At 36.0% G+C, this 23,187-nt stretch overlaps 1 protein-coding gene across 1 annotated transcript; it reads left to right on the top strand.

Moving 5' to 3' along the window:
* The first annotated feature begins 815 nt into the window (after nucleotides 1-815).
* On the top strand, nucleotides 816-12,569 carry LOC121426175. The gene is made up of 8 exons (XM_041622374.1): nucleotides 816-947; nucleotides 5,708-5,908; nucleotides 6,182-6,382; nucleotides 6,926-6,982; nucleotides 7,735-7,938; nucleotides 9,418-9,561; nucleotides 10,896-10,959; nucleotides 11,496-12,569. Exons 2-8 carry the CDS (start codon nucleotides 5,711-5,713, stop codon nucleotides 11,519-11,521), a joined length of 894 nt encoding a protein of 297 aa, XP_041478308.1. The 5' UTR covers nucleotides 816-947; nucleotides 5,708-5,710; the 3' UTR covers nucleotides 11,522-12,569.
* The last annotated feature ends 10,618 nt before the right edge of the window (nucleotides 12,570-23,187 follow it).

Genomic DNA, 23,187 nt, shown 5'->3' with positions numbered 1-23,187 from the left:
AACACCTATAGGTGTAAAAACTACCACCACCAATTTAACACCGGTGTAAAATAACTGGTGTGGTCCTCTATGTACACCGGTTAACACCACAGTTTTTGCTGTGTAGATGGAGCGCTTGTAGAATCAGACATTAGTAGAACTATGCTTAACTATTAACATTATGAATGTTCATGGGCGGAAATCCCAGGGGGACGTCCCTACAAATAATAGTAGGGGGGCACAATATCAAATTCCCCCCTACTATTTTTAGTCTTTACGACCGAGAAAAATACATCACTTCACAATCGAAATAATACATGTTTTTTTTTTGGACTAAATGACCTTACAGTTTTGGTGAAAACCTTTTTTTTGCTTGTCAAATAATTTAGTTTTGGTTAAAATGACCTTTCATTTTTGTTTTGCTTGTCAAATTTTCCAGGCCCTGGTCCCCCCTACCTTTTGGGACAAATTTCCGCCCATGTGAATGCTAATTGTTTGCAAACCAGTTTTTTTTATCGCCCCATGCATAAACCTGCAATGCTTTTATCAAATGCTTCTCAATCGTTCAGTAATAAAAAAAAATATGTTCCGGGTCTTATTATGTTTGATAGGATTATTGGTTAACGCAATCAAACGTAATTAATGTTGCTGTGCCTTGTTAATATCTTTCTTTAAAACTACTAAAATTTGGTGAAAAAAATTAAACGAGATGGGCATGAAAGATGAACCCATGTTCTCAGTCTGCAGGGAAAGACTAAAACTGCGCATGCGTCTTAAGCATTCTATAATGAAAGGGATATTGATCGAATGTTTACATGCAGACTCTGATCAGTATTTTATACGCCATTCTGCATTCGGTGTCTGAGCTACATGTAGATAGCGTTTCTCAGTGAGAGATATATTATTTCGTTTTCGAGAGCGTCGCAAGATAAGTTTTTTCATCATATCAACATTCTATTCCTCCTGAGGTACGTAATTTCTCTCAGATTTGTTCCTTGTGAATTAATATTCAGCAGTTTGTTAGATTATGATGTATTTTATTCTTGTGATTTAAATTCTCGGCAGACTGCAAATTGCAATACTCCTGTATTTCTCATGATAGTATATTTCTTTCCAGATATGTGATGAGGCTGTCATTGTACAATGAAGTAATATTGTTGCATTGGTTGTGATAATTACATCCATGGCAAAAGTATTGGAGTTAATATATTTTTTTGTAAAAATGCATATATATGTATGTATTGAAATTCTCGTCATATACTATGACATTTGAGTATATAATTGCATGCATGTATGAACATGATAGAATATCAGTGGGTAAAAAGGTATAATATAGCAATATATTTTGGGACATATTCCAAAGTCAAGTTTAAGATGACTGCATCGATCTTCTACATGATAATCATTTATACATCTATACACTGTCAGGTCATTAAATATTTATTATGTTTACTAGTTCGTTTTATTCACAACATTTTGTTTTTTATTAAAAGGAAGAGTCATGTAATATGCCTAATCATCAACACTCACGTTAGGCTCACAGACTCCTCAACCTACTGGGCGCCACAGACCTGCCTACATAGAACATCTTATAACCTGATCAGGGATATGAACTAGGCGGCCTACTTGATAATTTATTGATTCCTGTCGATAGATTACGACCATGTTAAATATCAAAACAACATCAAATACTATTTATGACCCGGATTGAGCTATAATGTTTTACGGACTCTCCTTGTCGACGCCATTCATGTTGTAGGCCTATAGAAGTCTGTAATATGGCGCGATAGTCAGAAATTGATCTTACCAGGATATCATGGATATTGTGATAGAAAGTGAAGTAAACCATTGATTAATAGTTTAGTGAAGGGCTTAGGTATTGATGAGCTCTATTGCTTTCACATCGGGCGTTTAAACAGTGATATGATGCTTGAAGGGAAATTACAGATAGCTAGAAGCGCGCGGGGGAGGGGGTCATCAAGCCCCCCCCCCCGCCTAGAATTCCGCAGCCCCTGCGTGGCAGTTAGATGGGGATACTCATTTCAAAACCTCCTTTGAATAATTATGTTTGAAGTCAGTCTTTGCTAAATGGCTGCCTCAGAAAATAAAGTCTGACAGTGACTGCATTAATTCTGGAATCAACCTTCGGTAGGCCTATATATTATTAGCAGTGCCCACCATTTCCTTGACTGGATCGTTACGCGAGTCTATAGCTGTGATGGTATATACAAACATAGCGAGACGAGCTTTTATTATCATTATTTTGACGTCAATGGTTGAAGCACAAAAATGACAATAGAAATTGTGATTGCTCAGTGAGTCGTCCAGCTACCCCCCCCCCATACTGTTCTTAAATGCATTCTCCGTCAGTGAAAGCCAGCTTCCCCAGCGCGCATACGCAGGTGCTACTAACCTATAGTGCTACCCAGCCGTGTCCAAGTACCTCTACAGAAAATAATGGACCCTTTTAACTGTTGGATTTTATTATCAAATGGCATTATTGCTGCAAGGGAAAATCCGTGATCCCTTTCCGATGAATTGTTTTTTTTTTTCAATAAACTCCACCCAATTATGCGCCCGATCGTTAAATTGATTTGAAAATACAAATCTCGGCTGTCGATCGACCGCGCGATCGAGAAAAAAATTGGCACGCAATTAAAATATGCATGAAATTGGCTCCCAAGTTGTCTGGAACATATTGTATAGAAACAGATCACATAATTATGAAAAAAAAAATACATTTGGTAATTGGAGCTATAACAATATCTTTAACTCATCAAATATAATGTTGTTCTATAAAACTACGAGGTATCACGTAGCTGGCCAGTCTATGTGTGTCTGATGGTGTGTGTGCGTGTGCGTGAGGGTATGTATGTGTTGCATATTTGTTTTGCTTATTTTTTTTTACATATCTGTATTTTATTCTTATGTACAGTATGTTCCTTCATTGTTTACATCTCATTTATTGTAGGGCCCTACTCACAAGCTCTGCTTTTTAGTGGTCTTCTAAAACCTCTCATATAGGCTATGTTATTTATCCTTTTGTATTACCTGTTTATTGATTTGTACTTATACATGTATGTCTGGTTTCTTAATAAATTATACTTGAACTTGAACCTGATAAGACACTAGCAAGATGCTAATCGAGGCTAACCCCAAGTAATGTCATTATCATAGTTTAAACAAGAATTTAACTACAATACTGTACATCAAATTCAGTATTAATTCTACTTATGACTGATACTGTATAACAGACAAATGCGGTTTTCTTCAGTGAACATTAATATTTCCACTATTTAAAGAAAACATATCTTCATTATTCACAGAAATAGTGTACACAAATTATTTGTTTTAGCCAGTATATACAATATATACAGTGTTATCCAGCAGCATTGGTTTTCACGAATTGCTAAATATCTTGCGACTGATGCTGGGTTTTTGTTCTTACGAATTGTTTTTGCAGTTTATGGATTTTTTTTCAATGAACTGGAACTCTTAATGAAATCATAAACAGCATAAAAAAGGAATTCATGTAGACTTGCAAAAGTAAAAATAATCATAGAATTGTGATTTTTGGATGAAAACGCAATTTGTATTGACTTGGTACACGAATTTATGTTTTTGAGCAATTGTATTTGTTTTTATTTTTTGGGTGCAGTTACAAAATGTTGCATTATATCATAACCGCGTAGCCGAACCTCGCAAATTGGGTCTCAAAAGAAGTACATGACTTGAAAGTTGGAGTCAGCGAGCGGCGCGGTCAAATAATTTCGCTTGGCGAAAATATTGCGCGAAATGTTGAGAGGAGGGGAGGGGGTATTCCGAGACCCTTCCCCTTGCCTTGCCTAGGGTTAAAAGTAAAGAGCAACTGATCCAAACCAATTCCCTCCTTTTTCCTTTACATCATTCCCCAAAGGCCTAGGTATAAAGCTGATCATTTGACAGTCGACTAAAGGAAAACAAAGGCTCAAAATGTATAGCTGTGCCTGTGACGTATTATGGTTACCATGGATACAATGAAAGGCAGACACCCGTGTATTCAAACAGAGTGACTTGTTTTTCATTTTTATCGATTTGATATGCCAATTGGCAAAGTAATTGCCACTGTGGTAATAATTTTGCAGAGCGCACATAAATTATCGTCCAGGTACGCTCATTTCGAGCTAAATGGATATTCTTTGGTTTTGTCTCCGCAATATTTCACAAGTTTTAAGATGAAAATCAGTTTCGTGCTTACAGAAGAAGTGCTTGTGATTTCCGTTCTTCTACATAGTCAAGGAGAATCTTTAGGAAAAATATTGATTTAAAATCTCATCACCTCGTGTAGTCATCTTTAATTTGTAATGTTCTTGCATGGCGATGGTTTTTGGGCGCCCGGTTGCATAAAAGTTACTATTATGGTAACTTTGTCATCCTATGTTAACTACCATGGTAACACTGATCAATAGCCAATCAGAGTCAAGGATTCCATGCAAGTTTCCATTGGAAGGCAAATTTAAAGTAATAGCAACGTTTATACAACAGGGCCAAGAAGTTCCTTCAACCCAGTCCCCACTAGCGTAACTAAGGAGGCAGGGGAGACTGCCCCCCTGACGAGTCACAACGCATATGCAGGGGACGTATCCCTGCGCTACCTGTCGACTCACAACTGATTCAGGGGACGTTCCCCCCCCCTTAAGAAGCTAAATTAATAATTTTTAATGTAAAAATTAAACCTGAAGACCTTTTTTTTGCTAGTCAATTATTTTTTCCGGTAAGTAATCCTTCTTTGGGGGAGGGGGGAGGGGTTGTGGACCCTTTTTTTCTTGTTAATTTTGTTTTAGGTATAAAACTCTTTATTTTGGTTGAAGACCTTATTTTTTGTTTTGCTTGTTAGATTTTTTCGCGGAAAGATTGAGAATATTCTGTTACATCCTACTTAAGCTTGTTCACGTAATGTGGGGAATATTATCTACGTTCTAGTTCCATGTAACAAGGTTTTCTTCTTTTCAATCTGGGAAGGATTCGAGGCCGGTCGATCTCCTGATCATATTTTGCCGGTATTCTGGCCGAGTGAGATATACAAGGGATATGGAACAAACGAAAATTGACTCCGTGTCTAGTCACTAGTCTAGTCTAGTCACTCCGTGTTTACCCACATTGAGCTGCACTTTTAAAACCCAGTTCATCGATCAGCAGTCTCGATGAAGAGATGACCGGTCTCGCGCCAGTATGATTTTTTTTTCGGGGGGGGGGGGGGGGGTGGCGTAGATGAACATACTTAACACTATGCAATATAAAACATTGTCATTGAAAATCATCATCAACATAATTTTCATCAACATCATCATCATCTCCATCAATATCATCTTCATAATCACCATCACCATCATCATCAACAACATCATCACCATCACCATCATCATCATCACCATCATCATCAACAGCAACATCATCTTCGGGTACGGGATGAAGGCGCGAGCTTTGCCTTGCATTTTCGTTTTTTCATTATTGCTGCCGAAAGTTGCTATATACTTAATCAGCTTGCGAGAGGAGTCATTGAGGCTCAAAGTGCTTGTTTTGTCAGTAGTTATCTATACCTCTTTTGACTTTCGATATATTTTAGATGAAAATTATTGCACTAACGTGCTGTCAAGACAAGACATGTTGAGATATGACACGGACCTTTGACCCCCCCCCCCCAACGGTTTCTGAAAGAGTGTTTTCGATCGACTTTGTTTTCTCCCAGGATATGGATACTAAGATGGAAGCAGAGCTGATCAAGAACGAGGAGAGGCAGGGTGTCGAGGAAGCTACCGAGGAAGCCACCGAAGCCCCTCAACCGGTACAGCAGGGACCACCCTCTTATGTTGGTTATCCTAACGGCCCGACCCAACCACAGGGGATGTATCATGTATCTCAGCCTCAGCAGCCAACTTACATCATCCAGGTGAGCTTATAGTAGGAGGAGGGCCGTGGGGGTGATGATGGTGGTAGCGATGTGGTGGTGGTAATGATGATGATGATGATAAAGATGATGATGACGATAATGATAATGATGGTGATGACGATGATGATGGCGATTATGGTAATGATCTGATGAGGAGGTGGATGATGAAGACCTGATAAGGAGGAGGTGGATGAGTAGGATGATGATGATGATGAAAAAGTTGATAACGATGTTAATTTTGAATTAACATTTTTCCTCCCACTTTCTTTTCAGAACATACCCGCCCAGCAATCATCTGGATGCTGCACCGGCAAATCTGATTGGTTCAAAGAATCGGTTGGCATGACAACAGGTATCGTCCAGCTCATCATCGCTATCGTTGCCAGCATCCTATCTGGAGTAGCCATCTGGCTTCAAGTCCGGGCTGATATTTACGTCGGCCCAATGGGGACGCCAATCGGTGCAACCCTTTTCGTGAGTTGATTAAAAATATTCTCATCAATTAAGCATTTCTGCTTTATTCCTGCACAATGCATTATAGGAATTTTCAGAGATAAACAAAGCCCATTATTATTAATATCTTGCCTTGTAATACATTTATGATTATTTTTTCCAAGTAAGTAAAATATAATTATTGTTTTACGCTCTTCATTTTATTCCGATCGTCAGGTATGGATAGGAAATGGAATTTACTGCATTATAATCATAAGTATTGATTGACGCACAAATTGATTCCAAAGAAGTGATGGAATTTCTATTAACTTTACGACGACATCATTTACATGCATGGTTTTGTGATTTTGATGATGATGTTGTGTTATTTGCGCAAAAAAAAATCATCTAAAAGCATCTGGGCGAGGAAGATGAGGAATATTGAATGCAAAGTGTAGGGAAGTATATTTTGTTCTCTCATTTTTTTTTATTTCTTTACTTGACGAGCTGCTCTTATCAAAGATTATCCCATGGTATAAATTTTTGATAATTTCTTTTTAATATTTTTGAATATTTACATTCCAGATATTTCTCCCCGCTGGAATTCTTGGAGCTTGCTCTAAGAACAAGAGCAACTGTGTGGTGAGTAGTGTTTTCTTGAATTGAAAGAAAATGGAATATGACTGAAAACGAAATGTGTTTTAATTTATATCATAAGAGTAAAATTTAAGATAACCATCATTGGCAGATCCGGGGGGCACATCCACCTCGTTTCTACCCGGCAGTTGAGACCCATATTCAAATTGTTTAATGTAAATATGCAATTCTTACACAAGTTTGCCCCCCAAAGTCACATCATGTATTTTTAATGGGAGTATGTCGTGCATACACACATGAGTATCTTTTATTTTTGTTTTTTTGCTTGTGAAATTCTATGTTGACGAAATGACCTTCATTTTTGGTGGAAACATTTTCTGTGCCCCCATCCTTTGAAAATACTGAATCCGCCCCTGATAATCATGATAACATAACGAAATATGTTATTTGAATTTTTATTGAAATAAGAGTAAAATTGATAACTGAAAACGAAATGTTTTTTAATAATTTTAAGTTATTTTCTATCACTTATAGTTATAGCGAAATGAATCTTTCCTGGGGACTTTGGGGTATATTTAGATGAAAATTTGTTCACTTTATAGCATGTAGTATAAAGAAAACAACGGAAATACAAGTCATGCAATCACGAGTTCAGTACGTCAATCAATATATCAGAATGTTAATTTTCACGGGGGGGGGGGGTGAGGGAAGCAGGTGTCTTAATCCCCCGGGTACCCCGGCCCAGTGAGTCCTTCTATGCTATGTAACTCTATGTTCGTACGTCATTCGTACCGCAGATCGTGGCATACCTCGTGATGTCAATCCTGGCTGCTATTCAGGCAGGCTTCGTGTGTGCAGTGGAGTCGGTATTGGCTGGGTTCAGCTTCCATTCAGTCTGCCCCGATATTCCTGACTATCGTGATTATCCTCCATTCGATGTTCATGGGTTTGAGTATCCTGAAATCGCAGTCGACTACGCCTGTTCGTGGGAGCGTTTCAAGGTAATACCCCTATATGATTGTACAGAGAGGCACCCACTATGATAATAAAATAAAATTTAAATATAGAGAAGAAAAGGAGTAAGAAAATGGCATTAAAGAAAAATGCATTGGTTGAATAATTGCATATTACAATTTACCTCTAGCAATTAGCATATATCTAGCTGTTATTCCGGCTGTTCCCCCCCCCCCCCCCGAAAAAAAATGAATAAAACAGCGAACAGTATTCAAATTTAATTCTTTTTAAATAAGAAACATAATTTCTTACAAATTTTTGTCTAAAATTAGTTCATCTCCGAATCAACTTGTTTAAATAAGTTACATCCTGATTAAGATTATAATCATTAATTGTACAATATTAAGAAATATTTAAAAAAACGATCACATACTTGACCTTAGAATAATAGACCATAAGAAATTACTTTCTTTCTTTCTTCTTTTCTTCCTTTCTTTCTTTCTTTCTTTCTTTCTTCTTCCTTCCTTCCTTCCTTCCTTCCTTCCTTCCTTCCTTCCTTTCTTCCTTCCTTCCTTTCTTCCTTCCTTTCTTTCTTTCTTTTTCTTTCTTTCTTTCTTTCTTTCTTTCATTCTTTTATTTCTTTATTTTTTTCTTCTTTTTCTTATTCTTCTCCTTCTTCCTCTTCTTCTTCTTCTTCTCCTTCTTCTTCTTCTTCTTTAGATATTTAAGAAATTGCAACAGCTTCTCCTGTTGATGATGTTGATCATCATCATCATTATCATCATCATCATCATCATTATTATTATCATCATCGTCATCATCATTATCATCATCTTCATCATCACCATCATCATTATTATCATCATCACCATCATCATTATCGTCATCATCATTATCATCATCTTCATCATCACCATCATCATTATCATCATCACCATCATCATTATCATCATTATCATCATCATCATCACCATTGTCATCATCATCATCATCACCATCATCATTATCATCATCATCATTATCATCATCATCATCATCATCATCATTATAATCATCTTCATCATCACCATCATCATTATCATCATCATCATCACCATTATCATTATCATCATCACCATCATCATTATCATCATCATCATTATTATCATCATCATCATCATCATCATTATCATCATCTTCATCATCACCATCATCATTATCATCATCATCATTATTATCATCATCATCATCATTATCATCATCATCATCATCATCACCATTATCATTATCATCATCATCATCATCATTATCATCATCATCATCATCATCATCATCATCATCATTATCATCATCTTCATCATCACCATCATCATCATTATCATCATCATCACCATCATCATTATCATCATCGTCGTCGTCATCACACCACCCACCATCATCATCTTCAGATAATAAAATTATTGCTGCTGCTGTTTCTTTTTTTTTATTTAATATCTGCTGCGGTTGCCAGTGATTCATGAAACCATTTTCTCTCTTTTTTTCCCCAGTGCCTGACTGCCGTACACGCCCTGATCGCTATCCTGATGTTCGCCGAGTTCATCGTCGCTATCTTAGCTGCTGCCACCTGCTGTGGCGGTCTCAATTGCTGCTGCCCTCGACAACAGACACAGCAGAACCGCTCCAATGCCATGGTAATAACATTCCCCCTCCCCCCCAAATAGTTATGTGAAAGTCATTGCAGCTTGTCCAGTAAAGTGTGCGCCTCACCGGCGACTGACTGGAATACTCCCCAAGGAGTGGAGGATGTGCACACATTGTGTGCGGGAATGACTGATTGAATCCGATGACCGGGGTAATAATATATCTGTAAAGCGCTTAGACACGTCGTTCATATGTATTAAGCGCTATACAAAAGCGGATTATTATAACTGTTATTATTATGATAGTCATGATTTGATATAACTCTGCAGGATCTTAATCCATTCATAGAGCTAAATATGATTTATAATAATATATCTGTAAAGCGCTAAGACACGTCGTTCCGATGTATTAAGCGCTATATAAAAGTGGATTATTATTATTATGATAGTCATGATTTGTTATAACTCTAGGCATTCATAGAGCTACATATGATTTAAAGTATTTGCAATGGCACTAAATCAGTGTATCGTTTTTTTTTAATCCGACCCTCTTTCGAATTTGTTATCATCTTTTGTCACGCTTGTACTATATTTGTGTACACTCAACGTGATTTTGACTTTTATACAATTAATAAAACTAAAACCAAGCCAATACTCCTTCCAGTAGAAGAATATCTATGGGCAAATTTACTTAGACACGCACACCGCCGTGCCCCTTTATTGTTGAATGCCCCCTTTTGCCTGTCAATTTCAGTTTTCCCCTTCCTTTCAAATCCTGGGTCCGCCTCTGAACCCCCCCCCCTCCTCCCCCCCCCCCCCCATTACGCAGAGCGTTTCATGAAAGGAATTGTAAGATGTTTTATCCGATGAGTACTCGGGAATTGTTTCTTTTCAGCAAATCAAAATGAAGGAAATTGGTCAAATCTGACAATTGCCAGATGACAAAATCGGTCATACACCTTCCAGATTATCTATTTTTTTTAATTGTCCGTCCACATAATATTCTAAAATCCTAACATAATATATTACAAACGAACATATCACAAAGCATATCAGTCATTATAATTCATTAAAATGGAAGATAGGATAAACTTGAACTTGAGCTCAATGGAACCGACTTTGTCAAAGATTATGAGAAGGAACTTAATTGGATTGCCAAAAAGGATTGCTTGTAGCGATGACATGGCTTATAATGAGTCGTGTTTTCAGTTTTGCATTATTGTGGAGGATAGTGTTCCTTTGGCGGGGACAATTAATCAATTATGTTCGATCTCTGTATTCTGAACTCCATTGTGCAATGTGTATCTAGCCAGACTACTATGACGCACCTCAACAAAGTGATTACTATTTCTTCTGGACTAAATTAATTTAAATTTATTTTTCAGATGTACTGTCCCCAGGCTGGCGTTCAACCTTTCCAAGCCCAGATGGGTACTCATGTTGTCCAGGGTAAGACTTGCATTAAAATTTGTTATAAAAGTAGGCATATAAATAGGCACATATATATATATATATATATATATATATATATATATATATATATATATTTATATTGTAAAGAAATGGATGAAGAGAACAGTGGTAGGCGAAGCTTAAATCAAGGTTCCCCAGAGCTATCTACCCTTTGGATATATATACATATATATAATATATATTGAACAGTTATAAGTTATATGGATAAAATGCATGTGTAATCAATCCAAGCGTATTGATAAATAAATGATTAGATGGATGAATGATTGATAAATAAGCAAATCAGAATGATAAATTAAGGTGATGAAAATTTAAAAGGTTATTGATGAATATTGTTAAATGCAGTGGAATATACAAAGAACCAGATAAGAATAAGGCAGACTTCTTATCATCAGTCATCCCCCTTAATTCCTTCTCTGTACTCTGTAGTGAATTTTGTTGTGGTCTGTAGTCATTTCTTAATTGAAGCTCGATTTGAATTATACACGTTTTCCTCTGATCTTTGTGCACAGGAACTGAGCTACCAATGAAGGCCTAGGATGGACAAGAGATGGCGCTCTCACTTTTCAGATGTCGATGACTGCATTCACTGACGACCATAAATTTTTCTCCATTTTTACGTGATTAATTTACATAATGAAATACAACCGAAATGAGATATTTAATCCCCGGATATAATCAGTACTACCGCATACTTCAAGCCTTACAATGAATTATTGAAATACTACTGAGTTATCAGTAGATGTTTACGAAATTTATCCATTAAAATAGAGTGCAGTCACAATAACCATGATAATAAAACAAAAATTAGATTCATTATCGTCACTCATTTCGGATTAATAAACCAACAATGATAAAGTTAATGGTGGTGGTGATAGCCAGTCAGGTTATAGCATCTGTTGAGAAGAAATGCTGTAAATATGAAATGTAGATGTTATACAACTTCTGTCTTTCTTGACTATAAAAGATATATATACGTTCAGGCTGAGAATTTATTGCCCAATATAAAAGGGTCACTTTTGGGGAATTGCTCTACCCCTCCAAAGAGAGTTTTTATGGCCTAATTTTCATTTCGTCCAATGCCAATTAATCCTTTTGCCAAATCGTCTACTTTCATTTGGTCTACCATCAGTTCGTCCAATATCCACATTGTCTAATTGCCATTTCGTCCACCCACCATTTCGTCTAATAACCAATTGGTCCAATAGCCATCTAGTCCATATTCAATTTGGTCTAAGTAGACTAAGTTTTAATTGGGCAAAATAAATGAAAACAAAACGAATATCATAGACCAACTGGTTGTGAGATGAAATGTTCATAGACCAACTGGTGATTAGAGGAAGTGATGATTGGACCAAATGGTTTTTTGACCAATGGTTGTTAGACGAAATGACGATGGATGGAATGGCATTAGACTAAATGAAGGTAGACCATGTGGTGAGTGTCCCAGTCGGCAGTGGACGAATTGGCAATTTACCGTCTTATGTATCCAATTATAGTTCTAATATGAATAATGTAAGTGTATTTAGATTATCATTATTTTCATGAAACAAAATCGAGTATGTTGGGAGATAAAGTAAGAAATATGCAACATTGAAAAAGTGGCTGGACATGATTTGATAATGCCTATTATGAAAAAAAAACATTCTTTAAAAAATATTATTCATAGATCAATTGTTTGTTAGTAAGATATATTTTTTGCATTTCTATTATTGCAGTATATTTTTTTCTTAAATTTCATCATATTATATTTCGTGTTTTCTTGTGATAGAGGTCAATGTGTATTCATTTTGCAATGTAATAGTGTGGTCATTTAGAGGTTGATTCATTATTTTTATTTTTTTATGAAATGTGTCTGAGATTTGTTTTGAACACGTTATCCATGAGTAGAGTCAACAATAAAAAAATATTAAGGATATGAATAAGAACTTATAATAAAGAGGGATAATGTGAAAAGGATCTGTATGAAATGAGGCTATAAACTGCACTATTATTTTGGTCCATGTCGTTCTTATACCAAGGAGTTTTGAAGTTGAGAATGATTAATTGATTAATGATTAATGATTAATGAAGTTGAGTGTATCACGTCAATCAATTTTTTTTTATACTTGGTGAAATTGTGACTATATTCTTTCACATAATAAAATATGGCAGCTTGCAGAGTAACTTTGGGATTGTTTTCTTTTTTTGTCTGCATCATCCTCAATAATGTTTAATATGTGATTTTTTTTTCGCTTGGTCTCATTTGCATGGATCTTTTTCTAGGCCGAATTTGGGAGGGCGGGACTTTAGCTGCTTGGTCAGCATAAACGGCTGTCCACGATAGGCGGTTTTTATTGCATTATAAGAACCAATGTCGAAAATTTCCTTTCCTTTTTTTTTTTGTATCATCAACTATTTTGAATACTATATAATTTGTTTGCTATTTCTTTTTAGGCCAGAAAGGGGGGGGGGGCTAGCTGCTTGGTCAGTAAAAAAAAACGCTGTCCACGATACGCGATTTTCGTTGTAGGCCTATTGTATAAACCTACGTCGAAAATTTCCCACGCGGCTACCAGAAACCCCTCCAAAATATTTAGTTTAGAAACCCGCCTGAAAAGATGGTTTTATGACCGAGAACATGAAGAACGAGGGTGCATATTAAATCACGGGGCGCAATTTATTTCGTCTTACATACGATAAAACCGATATCACTTCCAAATGCGTGAGGGGGGGGGGGGGGGCTTGAAACGGGAAGGCTGAATATTGAGGCTAGTGGCGAAAAAAAAAACATTGTCAGACCCTCAATGGTAAAAACAGACATTTGTTTGTATAAAAGAATATGCGAAAGAAGGACACAACTTTTATCTGGATAAAAATGAAAGTTTTTGAACAGGCGTGTTAATTCTTAATTGCATGAAATATATAGTACAACTTCAAATATTCGAATAAACTATGAAGTCACTATATTAACAAAGATGTTGATGGATGTCTTATTTCCTGATTATCCTTCTCCCAATGCCCCGAATTACTAAAGTGTACTCCTGATTTTACTCCAAGGAAGGCATATCACCTCCGTTCTTAATTATTCTTTCTGGTCGCTTTTATGAATAAAAGTGCAATTAACCATGATAACGATATGTTAAAGGTAAAGTCCACCCCAGAAGAATGTTGATTTGAATAAATAGAGAAAAATCAAACTAGCATAACGCTGAAAATTTCATCAAAATCCGATGTGAAATAAGAAAATTATGGAAATTTAAAGTTTCGCTTAATTTCACAAAACAGTTATATGCACATCCTATTCGGTATGTGTGAATGAGGAGACTGAGATGACATCAACCCCTCACTATTTCTTTTGCATTTTATCATATGAAATATTTGATTTTCTCCTCATTGTCGAGTAAAAAATGATTCATTCCTCCCTGAACATATGGAAATAACATTGTTTGATATACTCGGACGCTTATATGGTTCAGTCAAGTTGGTCTTTAATGTCAAATCTGTTAAAGAAAATGAAATATCACATAATTCAAACAATAAAAAACAAAAGAAATAGTGAGTGAGGGACATCATCGACTGTCTCATTTGCATGTCACTGAGTTGTACATATCGCTATTTTGTGAAAAATAAGCGAAACTTTAAAATGTCATAACTTTTTATTTTACATCCGACTCTGATGAAATTTCAGCGCTATATGCTAGTTCATTTTTTTTTTCTTTTTATTCAAATCAACAGTTTTCCAGGGTGGACTTGACCTTTAATGAAAGCATAAAATTTACATACCGTTTGCATGGTGGGGCTTAATCAAAAGTATCCACTTGTAATATTCCTTTTATAATGAATTATTCATTATTGTTTGCTGATGATTCCAATTTGTTTCATACATTTCAAGCTGGAAAATTTGAGATAGATCTGGAAGAAGTGACCCTAGAATTAAAGAAAGTTCTAAATTGGTGTAATGTCAATAAAGTTACTATAAATTTGTCAAAGACAAATTATATGCTAATTAGAGGGAAGAGACAGCAAATTAAGGTAAGAGGGAAAATTCATCTCATGGACACAGAGGTGCATGAAGTAGACGTTACAACATTTATTGGAGTAGACATTGATAAACATTTGACATGGAAAAATCATATTGCAAAAATTAAATTATGCATACGCAAGAAGGTTGGTATTCTATATCAACTGAGACACTTCGTACCACGAAGTATTTTGATTCTGCTGTATAAGACATTCACACAGCCCCACATCACATATGGTATTGAAGTCTGGGGTGGAGCTAGAAAACACGATCTAGGGCCCGTTTCTCAACACCTGGACAAGTTAGTCATATCTTTATCCACAAACCACGGAGTTAGTTCCATTCTTACTAAACCCGTTTCTCGAAAGGCTTCCTAACTAGAATACCTTGATATCGATACTATCGGTAAAAAGAGCAGACGAGACGTAGCCTTAGTCACAAAATAGCATAATTTTCAAAAAGAAAAATTATAACAAAATTGCAAATATTGTGATGAATTGGGAATTTCATCTTTTAAGAATAATAGCATACTCATAGGCGGATCCAGGGGGGGCCCGAGGGGCCCGGGCCCCCCCCCCCCTATATTGGCGGAGCAAAAAAAAAGAAAAAAAGGGGAAAAGGAAGGAAAAAGAAAAAGGGAAAAGAGAGGAGAAAAGAAGGAAGGCAAGCATAAGAGGAGGAAGATGAGTGAATAAAATAAGATAAGGGGAAGACTTGGAAATTTTTTTTTTTTTAATCTTTCATGTCGGGATATAAGATTTTCGCTCGCGCTTTGCGCTCGCATTGCCTTTTAGGTGATATCTTGCTCAATATGGCGGGACCTTAAAATATCAAATTCTGAAGTCAATATACAAAACATATTTCAGCTGGGAAATTGAACTTTCATTATTTTGTTTTATTTACAAATTGATTTTTTAAAAGTGTAAAAATTTCTGTTTTATGGTCTGAATATTAACAATTTCTGCTTGCGCTGCGCGCTCGCAAAATTTGATTTGTCAGGTACCTATTATTTTCCTGTATTCCATGAAGTTCTCAAAATATCCCTATTTAGGTCAGATTGTCAAAACGTATCAGCTAGCGCTGCACGCTTGCACTTTGATTAGTGAGTTATGTATATCTCAATATTAATTCTAAAACAAACTACTTAAAATCACCATTTGGTGACAATTAATCATAAATTTCTGCTCGCGATTTGCGCTCGCATTGATAGATTTTAAACTCATGCATCTTATGCATAATTACAAAAGTGCTTTAAATGTCCAATTTTCAGGCCATAATATTAATAGATTTTGCACTCTCATGCTTAGGAAGATAAATAGGAAGATAGTCATCAGTTTCTTATGATGACATAATGTCCTTATAGAATATCCCGGTCCTATGTCAAAACTCAAAGTAACAATAATTGAAAATATCAGCTCTGTTTTAACTGTGATCCTTCTTCACCTCACAATTTTTTTAACAAAATGCTTGCAATACAGAGCTTAAAGTGACCCCTTTTCAGATCTGAATATCATATATTTTTAGCTCGCGCTTTGCGCTCGCTTTATTGATTTTCATGGTAAAAAAAGGTATTTAGAATACCCAAATTCTAGGTCGATATCTCAAACACACGTTTATTCAGATACGCAGCTTGTTCTCCATTTAAATAATTATCCAGTTTCAGATAACAATATAAAAAATTGTCTGCTCGCGCTTTGTGCTCGCATTATTAATGTATGAAAATTTCCAATAGCTTAACCTTTTCATGATTTACAAAACATGAATAGAGTGTCCAGAATTTTTCCGCTCGCGCTTCGCGCTCGCATCAATAATGTTCAGTTTTTGTCTTATCCTTTCCACGATTACAAAAAGTGCTTTAAAATTTCCATTATTCAGGTAGAAATGTCAAATATTTTCAGCTCGCGCTTCGCGCTCGCAATATTTGAATGTTGAAATATGTAACGTCTTCATGGCTAAGTTCAAGCAGTCCATAACAAATGCGTTTTCGATCAGCTCAAAACGTATATAAAAATTTTCCGCTCGCGCTCTGCGCTCGCATTATTAATGTAAGGAAGATCCCCACTTCCTCATCCTTTTCATGATTTACAAAACTTGAATAGAGTGTCTCGTTCAGTAGGTCTCAATCACGAATTTTTTTCTCACGCTTCTCGCTCGCACCAATCGTTTAGTTATATACCTATTCTGTTAAGTTACAAAAAGTGCTTAGAATTTCCATTCCTTAGGTAAAAATGTCAAAAAATTTCAGCTCGCGCTTCGCGCTCGCATTATTTTATTTTTTAAAAATATGTAACGTCTTCATGGCTAACTGCAAGCAAGTCCTTAACAGTACCTTTTCCATCAGTTCATTTCTGCTCGCGCTTCACGTTCGTAATAATTATTCACTTGCATACACATCTTTTTTCAGGATTGCCCAGAATGTTCAAAACTTTTAGAAAAAAGTACATAAGATTCCCCCCCCAAAAAAAAATAGCTCACGCTTCGCGCTCGCAATATATAAAGAATGATTATGGTATTATATATTTATGTTTATTCATAAGAATAAAGCTAAGAAGTGACTAATAGGACTACCCCTTTAAAGAAACCAAAAATCCCGGCACATATTCGAGTGGCCGATCGGGGAAAATTAGGTGGCTGAAAAAAAAATTCCGGCCCCCCCCCCCTATTGGCGAAGGCTGGATCCGCCCTGCAGGTATATTATGCACCATACATACTTAGACCATGAAGACTTGAGCATTCAATTGCTGAGAAAATGGAATTATGAATAATTGAACTCGTGACTAAAAAATCACATGTGGACGTTGAGATGGGTACCCCCGGGATATCCAATTTTAATAGTTTACGAAAGTAAAACCATAACGGTTTTCGTTGTAAAATGATGATAATTATACGGTATTTTACGATTCCAAACATCATCGAAATATAGTTTAACAATTTTCTTTTAAATCTTAGATACTGAAACTTACTATTCGACAAATTCTATGCATAAATTAGAGATAGAATTTATCAAAATGTTAATAGGGGTCTGAAAACGACAAATATGAGTCCATTTATGGATGGCCTGACGTGGTAGAATCTTTATCAAATAGATTATTTTACTATTTCAAAATGAATGGTTTTGTGGAGTATTACCAACAGTTTTTGTAGATTCTTTGTATTACCATGATCATAGAATGCATTATCCAACTTGTTTTTTGATGTAATTTCAACATCTTTGATTGATTACGTAAGATTATAATTTTCACATTTCTAGGCACTTTTGCATGTCATAGTCTACCCACGTGATGCCACTACGTCATTAAGAAAGAAGTTGTGACAGGTTCGGAGGTGTCATAAATATTTAGTGGGTTGTTGTACCCGATCTTGGTAAAGAGGGCTTCGTGAAACGGTTAGCGGACAAGTAGCTCACTATCTCCGATTTAGTCAAGAAGTTAGACTTATGACGGTGTTGAGAAACGGGCCCTAGATTCTATATTATTAATTCAAGAAATGACAGTGCGTGCGATAACATTCAGTACATATATGACAAGATCAGCACCATTATTCAGGGTTCTTATTAAAGATACTTGACATTTACCAACTGTATAGATTATCTATCTGTAGTTTCATGTACGATCTAATTAATACAAATTTGCCACATTCACTGCTACAATATTGTTCACTGATTCAACATAGATATAATACAAGGCAAAAGGAAGACGAGAATCTGTATGTACCAAAGGTTAGGACAAGCTTGGGAAAGGAGTGTTTATCTTATGTAGGCACAACTTCTTGGAATGAGCTACCAACCAAAATCAGAAAGAAACCATCAAGATCAAGTTTTCGTAAAGCTATTGTTGAACATCTGTTGGAAAAATGAATATTGATACCATCTATATGGTAGTTTTGTTATCATCTAGATATCTTTCATATGTAAATGTATGTAAATACTAATTTTGTTAAATTGTTATGTAGTCATTGCTAGAATGTATTAGTAGACTCACGATTTTCATTCTTAATAACATGTTTCTATCTATCTAGACTAGAAGGGGCCAGACTTGACTAGCATTCATGCTATTTTCTGGTTCCTATTATCCTTGCTTTTTTATGTATTCATAAATTATTGTCTGTAAACTTGTAAATTGGTATTATCATTGCATTGGATAATAAATAAATTCATTCATTGATTCATTCATTCATTCATTTAAAGGACAAGTCCACCCCCAAAGTTGATTTGAATAAAAAAAATCCAAAAAGCATAACACTAAAAATTTCACCCAGGAAATTTCGTCAAAATCGGATGTAAAAACAAAAATTATGACATTTTAAAGTTTCCTTTAATTGCATAAAACAGATCTTCTATTCACATCCTGGTCTGTAGGCAATTGAGGATACCAATGACGTCATCCCCTCACTATTTCGTTTGTATTTTATTATATGAAATATGAAATATTATAATTTTCTCCTCATTGTCAACGGAAACAATGATCAATTCCTCCCTGAACATGCACTGTAAAAACGCTGTTTAAAATTTTAAGGACGTTGTTTAAGCCTGTCACTCTAACAACTACTGTTCAAACTTTTTAAACAGATGTTTAAACTTTTTAAACAGTTGTTTAAACTTTTTAAACAAGTTGTTTAAAAAGTTTAAGCAATTACAAAAAAGTCTAAACAACCTGTTGTTAAAGTGACAGGCTTAAACAACTTGCTATTTTTTTTTTACTGTGTGTGTAGATGGCATTGTTTTATATCATATGGTTCATTCCAGTTGGTCTTTATTGTCAAATCTGTAAAAAATAAAAAAGTTGTATAATTCAAACAATAAAAACAAAAGAAACAGTGAGTGATGGACATCATCGACTGACTCACCTAGTTGTGCGTATCACTGTTTTGTGAAAAATGAGCGAAACTTTAAATTTCCATAACTTTCTTATTTTACATCCGATTTTGATTTTATTCAAATCACTGAACTTTTTGTTGGGTTGGACTTGTCCTTTAAGTAATTAAAGTGAAAGTGATGGAATCTCTCCGATAGCGCTTTTCGCGTTTTGAGAATAAAATAAAAGAAAACTAAATAAAACCAATTTTAAGGAATCCACGCGATTTTAACGATTATTGTGGTGAGATAAGATTTTTTCTTGAAAAAATGTATGAGGAGGTTTGTACAGGCCATACATCCCCCTTCCCCAAAAATGTGGTGGCTATATCACACGGGGGGGGGGGCAGTCAAATTTTTTGCTGTACACACGCGTGACGTGACCAAGGAATTTCCAAATACCCCCTCTGTGTGCAGAACCCCCTAAACAAGTTTTTGGCGGGCTTTATTTATTTTCGCCCCTAAATAAGTTATCGCCAAAATATGACCTCGGGGAAAAAGCTTGGGAACAAAAAACATACCCAAAACATGTTAGGCTATAGTCTTTAAAAAAAGCTTTAGGGGAAAAAACATACCCTAAATACGTTGACCCCGTGATTGACCATTGGCCAGTCTTTCAAAAACACCTTTTTCTTTAAAATCGGAGTTTTTTATACCCTTAACGAGTCCACGCGCGGATCGCGTTCAAAACTGAAAAACACCCCTTTCAACGCGTTTTTTTTTTGGGGGGGGGTCAAACGTGTGTACAGCGAAATATTTGACTGCCCCCCCCCCCGGGTATCCCCCACGTCCACGATCCCATCGGATTTACGGTTACAGTTCGTAATTCCGAAGGCTCTTTATTTCGAAGGTTCGTAAATTCCGAAACACGGAAATTGCCTATACCTCGATGTTCGTTAATCCGAAAACGAAAAAGGGTTCGTTAATCCGAGCATTTGTGGCGTTATTCCGAAAACGAAATAAGGTTCGTTGTTCCGAAGGTTCGATAATCCGAAAACGAAATGAGGTTCGTAATTCCGAAGGTTCGTTAATCCGAAAACGAAATGAGGTTCGTAATTCCGAAGGTTCGTTAATCCGAAAACGAAATAAGGTGCGTTATTCCGAAGGTTCGTTAGTCCGAAAACGAAATAAGGTTCGTTAATCCGAAAATTGAATAAGGTTCGTATTTCCGAAAATGAAAAATAATTCATTTTGGTAACCAAAATGGTGTTGTCCTTGCAAGATAACAAGATATTATGCAATAAAAGTAATAACGAACGATGATACATGTGTGTGTTGTGGCCAAAGCATTATTGATTTAAGAATAGGCGCCCGGATCAAGCATACGCTTAATTTCGATTTTATCTGAGCAATTGCTGCCCAAGCAAATGGTTTAAAGATGCAGGGGATTAAGTGTGTTGGTCGCGTGCGAGTAACCTCCAGATAATAGGATTTGTATTGGAGGGGATGTCATTTTTATTAAGAGCTTCTCCTGAAAATTAGTCTAAAATGTATACTTTAAAAAGAGTATTTATTTTGGAAAAAAAAGTAATTTATCATTTTGGTTGTTATTATTTTGGGGGTGCAATGCCCCCTGCTACCCCCCCCCCCCGGCGGATCCAACTTTCGCCAATAGGGGGGGGGAATTTTTCACCCATAATTTCCCCGATCAGCAACTTAAAGTTGATATTTGTTTGTTTGTTTCTTTGAAAGGGTAGTCCTAATAGCCAATAATCAGCTTTATTCTTATAAAATAAAGTAAATGTGTAATGATATCATAAGCCCTTTTTAAATAATGCGAGAGCGAAGCGCGAGCTACATTTTTGATGGGCAATATGTTTGTGATCTTCAAAACAAGTTGGCTATGTAACTAGATAATAGCTGCGAGCAAGAAGCGCGAGCAGAAATTTTAATCATAAGCTCTGACCTGATCCAAAAGGGACATGTTAACGGATTTTTGCAGTTAGCCATGAAGACGATACATCTTTCAACCAAGGGCGACGGAACTTTTTTTCCTGTGGGGGGGGGGGGGGGCAAAGCCAAGATAGGTGCAGTTATATGCCAAAACAGGCATTTTGGTACAAACGGATATTTTCACCATGAGATTATCTGTAAAATTGTGTGTTTTGTAGTAATTAAGTTGAGCAAAGTTTTTTTAATTCATTTTTGATTGATAAGATATATATTTAGGTATTATTTTCGCGAGCTGGAAAAAACTCGATTTTTGGTCAATTATGGACCTAATTACTGTTAAAAGAACATCCTTGTGAGATATTGCGAGCGAATCACGAGCTCAAACTTTGGAAATTTCATGTAGGCCTAATAAGATATGATAATAATAATAATACCAAGGGAAGCCACTTCAGTTCTGAAAACTGTTCTCCTCTCCTAGTGGGCCCTGCTATTATCATACCACGGCTTTAGCTGCCTAGGCGCCCAAAGGAAGGCATGCATTTAATCAATTTCTTCATACCGGGTACCTATTCACCTCACCCGGGTTGAGTGCAGGACAGTGTGGATAAATTTCTTGTTCAAGGATATACGACCCTTCATAGTCAGAAGACAATTCCACTGGGCCACAACGCCCCACATAAAAAGTAAACATTCCGAGCATTTTTTTTTAATCATGAAAAACGGATTAACATTGTTAACACTATGCGTAACGATCAATAAAATTTTATTAACATTTATATTCTTTATCACCATTTTAATTATGACAATCGTTTGGGATTAATATGATCATCATTAGTATTATTTCTATTTTATTACCAGCAGAAGCTCTTAGAACTGTCATCCCCTCCAATACAAATTCTATTATCTGGAGGCTACTCGCACGAGACCAACACATTTAATCCCCTGATCTTTAAACCATTTGCTTGGGCAGCTCAGATTCAGGCGCCTATCTTAAATCAATACATGCTTTGGCCAAAACACACATGTATCATCGTTCGTTATTACTATTATTTCATAATATCCTGTTAATTTGCAAGGACAACACCGTTTTTCTTCCCAAAATGAATTAATTTTATTTTCGGATTAACGAACCTTATTTCGTTTTCGGAAATACGAACCTTCGGATTAACGAACCTTATTTCGTTTTCGGATTAACGAACATTATTTCGTTTTCGGATTAACGAACCTTTGGAATTACGAGCCTCATTTCGTTTTCGGATTAACGAACCTTTGGAATTAGAACTTCATTTCGTTTTTTGGATCAACGAACCTTCGGAATAACCGAACCTTCGGAATAACGAAGGTTCGGAATTACGAATGTATGCGGGATTTACTGCAGTAAATCGCAGTAAATCAAATTTTTGGCCTTTTATAAAATGACAGAGGCCTAATTTTTGTTTTTGAGGAGGAGCGCCAT

This window comes from Lytechinus variegatus, chromosome 13, assembly GCF_018143015.1.
Source record: "Lytechinus variegatus isolate NC3 chromosome 13, Lvar_3.0, whole genome shotgun sequence".
Taxonomy (NCBI): domain Eukaryota; kingdom Metazoa; phylum Echinodermata; class Echinoidea; order Temnopleuroida; family Toxopneustidae; genus Lytechinus; species Lytechinus variegatus.
This window is presented reverse-complemented; position numbering and strand designations above follow the sequence as displayed.